General features: G+C 32.5%; 1 protein-coding gene across 1 annotated transcript in view; it reads right to left on the bottom strand.

Moving 5' to 3' along the window:
* Positions 1 to 300: 300 nt before the first annotated feature.
* The window catches only part of snap25b (synaptosome associated protein 25b), a 43,847-nt gene continuing 36,335 nt past the window's right edge, over positions 301 to 7,812 (bottom strand). Inside the window, exons 6-8 of the mRNA XM_016492442.1 lie at positions 5,260 to 5,376; positions 2,328 to 2,472; positions 301 to 1,064 (exon numbers count right to left, since the gene is read on the bottom strand). Coding sequence (XP_016347928.1) covers positions 996 to 1,064; positions 2,328 to 2,472; positions 5,260 to 5,376 — 331 coding nt within the window. The 3' untranslated portion in view covers positions 301 to 995. The remainder of the gene's footprint in view (positions 1,065 to 2,327; positions 2,473 to 5,259; positions 5,377 to 7,812) is intronic.

The following is a 7,812-nucleotide window of genomic DNA, read 5'->3' as shown; positions in this document are numbered from 1 at the left end:
GTTTATCCATGTTGTGTGCATTGCACCAGTGTGTGTGTACTTGTGTATTTCAGCATTTGGAAGTACTTAGTGACGTTGCCAGGCATAATCCATGTAAAGCCCCTGGTTCAAAGAGGATCTGGGTTAGTACAGCGCACAGCCACTCTAACACTCTTGTATCAACAGCAAACGCTTGCTATTGTCTCTGCGTTGGGAAGATATTAAATCAGATACGAAACATCACACAAAGAACCGATGCAGAAAACAATAGATTCAGGTTTGTTTAGTTTTTATTGGCATTTAGTTCCGATTTTACATCAACTGACACATTTTGCAGATGTACAGAAATAAAAAGAGTGGCACTATTGTCATGTTGCTTCAAACCGAATGCATGTACTGACATGCCCATGCTGTATGGTAATGTCTACACATGGGGAACGACGCGGGTAATAATAAGTGAAAGTGACACGCTGTATACATGACCACTTTAGATGGAATAATCATTGCTGAACATTGTCTAAAGGCGATTACAAAATAGCAGGCTAAGATAAGCAATCCGTCATGTGATCTCCTGCACCTCATGGTCTAATTCGTCTCCTGTCTCGCTACATCTGAATATGAAGCATGGCTTATATAGAGTAAAACACAGAGCATGGACACACAGATGACTGAAAACCTTTAAGAAATTTCATCCCAAAAATGTGTGTATATATATTTAATAGATATACACTTTAAAAAAACATAAAGAAACCAACAAGAAGAAGAAGAAACTTCACGTGAGCTCTAGCCATCAAATATGCACAAATGTACATTTAACCTTTGGAGAGAAAGATACAGAGTAAATGTGACCATTTACTAGACTATCAGTTAAGACAGACACACGACGACACTTCCTAGATAGAGCGTAGAGGGGCTGATAAGTGCATGTGGGCAAATCGGTCGGGTGAAAAGCACATGTGCACTGTTGCAGGTACAGCGGGGAGGGGAAAGGGAGCCAAAGCACTTCTCGCAGGGGTTTAGCCACTGCCCAACATCTTTGTGGCGCGCTGGTTGGCTTCGTCGATCCTGGTTTTGTTGGAATCGGCCTGGAAGACAAAAAGAATAGATACAGATACAATAGGTGTTTTTCAGTGACTGGGAGTGATATAATACAGTCATTTTTAAAATCATTTTTTTGTTTAAATCAGTAACAAACATGACCTAGTTTATTACTTTAAAATGTAAGCAATATATAATTTTTGTCACATTATATTGTGCTTAATTGTCATGAAAATAATGTCACAATGCAAAAGAAAAAAGGTCTTAATGATTTTAATATACAAGAAAGTGAAACAAATGTTACCTGATTTATTACTTTACAATTTTTACTTAAAAATATTGGAGTACTGTCACATTAAATTAATAAGAAGAAATTATTATTATTATTATTATATATGAAAAACATATATATGCTTTATAGTACTGAAAATTGGTTATGCTTAATTGTCTTAATATTTATTAATAATTTAACATGATTCATTTTGTGATTCCAGAACTTTCAAGAAGTGTTATTAAAAAAATAAAAAAATAAAAAATGAATATAATTTATTTTAATATTTTAAAATATTTGATACTACATTATTGATTCATAATTATATATTTATTTAAATAGCCTCTTGGAAGTTTGCTGAGCCCCGATTGAGAATCACAATTCATTTAGTGATTTATGAAGTTTCATGAACTGCTCTTCAGTAAAAATCAATAGTTATTGAAAAGAAAAAACCTTGATTTGAGTGTTTTTTAGTATTTTAATTCAGTTAGACTACTTTCATATATTAATATGAATAATAATATTATGTTTATAGTAATATATTAATTGAAATCATTTTATGTCATTATGAAGTTTAAAGAAAATATTCTTTATTTTTTCTTAGCATTATGTTACATTAGCATTAACATTAACTATTAGATTAATTATATTCATAATAATATATTAATTTAAATAAATACTTAATATATTAATTTAAACAATTTCATGCTGCAGCCCCATTGTAAATTAGTTGAAGCTCCCTGATTGAAAACCACTGTTCTGAGTGGTTCAGTTTAAGAGCAATAGCAATAATGATGCACAATAATGATGAATAATGATGCCCTTATAAAATGCATTTATTATCCAAAATTAATAATTGCACTACTCCAAACAAATATTTATCTCAAAAGGTATTTTACAGTGGGATGTGACATTACAAGCACAAACAACATCTTGTGGTATAATTAGAAGCTCTTATCTCATGAGAGAGTTTGCGGTCTCTGTTGATGCTCTTGTGTTGAGTTATAATGTCTCCAATATTACAATATCATGATCTTACCATATCCATAATCCTGTCGATTTGACGGTTCTGGGTGTCGATCTCATTGCCCATGTCTAGAGCCATGTGGCGGAGGTTACCGATGATACTTCCCACCTGCTCCAAATTCTCATCCATTTCGTTCTCTCGTGCATCATTTGTTACCCTGAAGACAAAAAAAACAGACTGGGTTTATTGAGAGCACTGACTGAGATGGGCACAATATCCTCAGGATGATTTTTACATCAAAGTCAACACGGAAATGCATTCGCAACCCATTTTACTTCCATAATGTGACATTATGAAATAGACAGGAAAAATGTAGTTATTATATTCTGATAAAAGATTTCAAAAACCTTTTTTCCCTGTGAACTAACATGCATTGATGAGTCAATTTTGATTTCATAGTAATCTTAATCTGTCCAATATGGAAGCCTCATCATAGAATAAAAAAATAAAGGTAGTTTTGACTTTTTATTTCATGACTCATGCTTTATATCATGCAATTCTGATGTTTTTTTTTTTTTAAATGTAAGCTCAGAATTGCTTTAGAATTGAATTAATTCAACTCAGGACTGAGAAAAAAAATCAGAATTGCGAGTTACAAACTCAGAATTACAAGAAATAAGTCAGAATTGACTTCAGAATTGAGTCTGACTTTTTTCTCAGAACAGCGAGAAACAGAAAGTATTGTGAGATGTAAACTTAGAATTCTATATAAAATCAGAATTGCGAGTTATAAACTGAATTCTGAATTCAGGCGCAATTCCGAGTTTACATCTCACAATTCAAAAGAGTTTACATTTTGCAATTGTTTTTTTTGTCACGTAATAAAAAAATGGTGACTTTTTAATCTCACAATTCTGACTTTTTTTCTTGCAGTTGCGAAGTGTATGTCTCACAATTCAGACTTTTTTTTTTTTTTTTTTTAATTGCAAGATATAAGGTCCGAATTGTGAGATAAAATGTCACAAATACCTTTTTATTTTTTTTATTCTGTTGCGGAAACATGCTTCCATAGTCTGATAGGTTGTACAGGACAGAAAAAGGACATTAAGCACATGATGTTTACTCACATTACCTAACCCAAGGATTCTGTCTACACGAGCATGACTAGAACAACTGTCTAAAACAATTAAGTTGTATATGGACTCTAGCTAAACATTTCATTTTGTTTGTGGACTGACAGGGGACATTTTGAGACAGCAGACCAACAACAGCTCAGTGGTTTCATGACCATTCCTGACGTGCCTGAAGCTACAGTCTGGCACAAAGCGGACATTCGTCTTCTACAGACAATTATAGAGATCCTCGTAACTCACTGACAAGTGAAGCACGGTGTGCTTACTGCTAATACACTATATAGATGAAAACAACCACAGCACAATTAGCTTTCGCTCACACAGTCAGCGTTTGGGACTGACAAGCGTATTTACTAACATGTCGCTCAAAGTGATCTGTCCACACAACAGCAGACAAGAGCTAATGATCGAAAAATGTCTGTATACTGAAGTCAACACACTGCTCTAATTGGTAGGTTATGCCCGTAACCATAGCAACAAATAGCAATAGTAAACACCAAGACTTTATATTACGATTGTATTTTTATTCCAAATATTTTGGAATATTCCTGCTGCTTTCATCTTCTCCAAAACTCTTCAGTTTCATTTTTTCCTTGCATTGTACCTAAAATAAATTTGAAAATTCTCAGAAGCTGCTAGTAAATTTCATAAATAATTACAAGTCTGCATTGAATGAAATGAGAAAATTTGAGGTAGAAAAACTGAAAAAGTATTTTCTTGTAAAATACTCTCCAATAATCTTTGTTTTATTTACAACGTCAAAAAAATCATTTTTACAGTGTACACTACATAACACATTATATTACATTAACACAGTAATTTATAAAATTGTATTTTACAATTTAAAAATATACAATTATATATTATATGTCAAGCTAGAGTCCATATACAACTTAATTGTTTTAGACAGTTGTTCTAGTCATGCTCGTGTAGACAGAATCCTTGGGTTAGGTAATGTGAGTAAACATCATAATATATAATTATATGTCGCCTCTGGCTTGCTTAGTTGGGGACACTTCATTTCCAGCGATACCGTTGACTTGATTGCAAAGATACTATTTAAACTGAGCTGGATGTTGACATCACTGAATTCAATGATGAACTGTCTTTAACTGAAAAATTTGTGTTTACTATTGTCATTTTGCATTATTGACACTATTTTCCTAATTAATGCTGTTCAGTTGCTTTGACACAATCTGTATTGTTAAAAGCGCTATATAAATAAAGGTGACTTGACTTGACTTGACAATTATTTTTGCATTACATTAATGAACAAGATTTTACCAACATTACTATTATTATTATTAATAATAATCATACTATGTTTTTGAAGCGATTCGCTTCATTGTCATGAAAATTATGTTGCAATGCAAAAAAGTCTTAATGAATTTTAATATATTATATAAGACAGTAAGACTTAATATATAAGGCAGTACAACAAATATTACCTGATTTATTACTTTACAATTTAAATAATATCTGAGTATTTTGTCACATTAAATTAATGAATTAAAATAAAATAAAAAAATTTAAATAATTAAATATTATAATGATATATTATTGTTGTTATTATTATGCATTTCCATACTAAAACTGGTGTGACAATTGACTATATATATATATAAATTTCTTATCACATTTGGCATGCACTTTTAGCAAATTACACATACATTTTTTGGTATAGATTTTTCCAGTTCATGCATTCCCTGGGAATCAAATCCATGATTTTGGTATTGCTAACAACATGCTTATAAAATAAAATGACAAATTTCATAATTTGTCAAAATATAAGATTAGGACTCTCAAAAGTCTACTCACCAAAGTCCACTGAATTCTACTGTATTTGCAGTAATCTCTCCTAAGTAACTGACCTGCGGATGAATCCTCCGCTGATGGCCATCTGCTCACGTTCATCGACCACACGGGCCGGCTGGCTGGACACCACCCCATCCTGGTTATTACCCCATGACTGGCCACCACCTTTCAGCCTGAACAACCACAGGAAGGACAGGGTGAGAAGCCGAACGGTGTTCAGTAACACTATAAAGCACTAGACAGGCACGGAGAGGAACTACATGCAGATAGAGAACACTTAAAACAGGAAATGGTGGTCAGGATTACCTGCATGTTATGGAATTGCATGCACTAAAGGTGCTCATGAATAAATGAACAACACTTTCCTGGAACTAACATACAGTACACACGTCACGTACAGTGGGGTGTGACAGACAATTACATAGACACTGATGGAGATGTGACAGTTAATTAGAGGAGGTTCACAACAATTATCAAGGTGAAGAGACAAAGACATGTTCTCAGTGAGAGTACAGATTAGACCTATTCCAAACTTATAAAGTCTGTTCATTAAACATTTAGATACAGCATGTTAGCTTTTTAATGAAATCAATAAACCAATAACAAGCATTTATCATAACAAGTAACATGCATTGCATTCAGGCGGGGAAGGGAATTAGGGTGTTTAGTAACAGTATGCATACAGTAAAGGTCTAAGGCTTTGTTCACACTGCACCCACAGTGATGAAATCGGACCTGCTTGTTCAGACAGTCAATATCCAGTATAAACAGTCACCATAGTAACTTAAAGACATAAATAAAATTTACATTTTGCCACCACTTACTCATCCTCATGTCATTTCAAACTTTTTTCTTCGGTGGAACACATAAGAAAATACTCTGAAAAATGCCTCAGTATTTTTGTCCATATAACTAAAGCACATAGTGCTGTTATTGGTCACTAAAACTATTTTAAAAATATATATATATTTAACTAAAATAAAGGCAAAATAAAAAATAAATAATAATGAAAGACTAAAAAAAACTTATATGAAAATCAAATATATTGCCCTGGCAGCTAACACAATAAAATAAGTTTAAGTACTAAAATAAAAACGGAAATTAAAATAAATTAAAGCTTAATAAATGTAAAAAAAAAAAAAAAAAAAAAAGAAAATGACAAAAGCACAACAAAATTACTAAAACTTAAAAAAAATAAATAAATGAAAACTGAAAATATAAAAATAAAATCTAATTAAATAAATATGAATAAATACTATAACAGTATATAAATAATACTGCCACTGATTTAAACTAGACAGAAACAGTTTATTTTGTGTTCCACAGATGAAAACTCATACAGGTTTGAAACGACATGAGGGTGAGTATGACAGAATATATCCCTTTAAGTGTTACATGATCTCAAGAGAATTTCTTACACAAAACTGAGAAATGTTGCAAAAATTCAAGAGGCCCAGCATATATGTATTTTTTATTGGTGAGCCCACCCTCCCACAGGTTCTTTGAGAAGGCTGTACCATAATGGACCTTAGTAATTCCCTCTCACAGGGCCCGAAACATTTATAGTTTACCCACAACGACAACCCAATATTTTTATGGAAAGTTTTGCCTCAGCTCCTGTGGTACTCATGTGCCAAATATGGAGAAAAGAGACTAAACACATTTTGAAATCTGAATTGAATTTGATTTTAAACAATATATGTGACACTGGACCACAAAAATCAGTCTTTAGTCGCTGGGGTATATTTGTAGCAATAGCCAAAAATACATTGTATGGGTCAAAATTATTGATTTTTCCTTTATGCCAAAAATCATTAGGACATTAAGTAAAGATCAGGTTCCATGAAGATATTTTGTAAATTTCCTACTGTAAATATATTAAAACTTAATTTTTGATTAGTAATATGCATTGCTAAGAACTTCATTTGGACAACTATAAAGGCGATTTTATCAAAATTTTGATTTTTTTTTTGCACCCTCAGATTCCAGATTTATTTCCTACTGTAAATATATTAAAACTTAATTTTTGATTAGTAATATGCATTGCTAAGAACTTCATTTGGACAACTATAAAGGCGATTTTATCAAAATTTTGATTTTTTTTTTGCACCCTCAGATTCCAGATTTTCAAATAGTTACTCTAGTTTCAATACTCTGCTAAATATTGTCCTATCATAACAAACCATACATCAATGGAAAACTTATTTATTCAGCTTTCAGATTATGAATAAATCTCAATTTCGAAAAATGGACCCTTATGACTGGTTTTGTGGTCCAGGGTCACATATGACTGATTTGAATTGGGTTTGTCAAAAACTTGTTTTTAACAGGTTTGAGGTCCAGATACATACGTACCTAAAAAATGGGATTTTTTTCTGCCTGTCTGAACAAAGCTCACAGCAACTCTCAAAGCAATGCAGGTGATTTCCTATAAGCTATACCTTTAATTTCAACCTTTTATGTAAGACAGGGCTTTTTATGGTTTAGGTTAGGTTTATGGTACGCATCGACTTATGCCACTGCCATTGTGACTACAGGAGCTGATATGAAAAGCTCTGACCAGAGGCAGTGAGACTCAACCATGACCTTAATCCTTACAGACACAGGGG

This window comes from Sinocyclocheilus anshuiensis, unplaced genomic scaffold, assembly GCF_001515605.1.
Source record: "Sinocyclocheilus anshuiensis isolate Anshui unplaced genomic scaffold, SAMN03320099.WGS_v1.1 scaffold222, whole genome shotgun sequence".
NCBI lineage: Eukaryota > Metazoa > Chordata > Actinopteri > Cypriniformes > Cyprinidae > Sinocyclocheilus > Sinocyclocheilus anshuiensis.
This window is presented reverse-complemented; position numbering and strand designations above follow the sequence as displayed.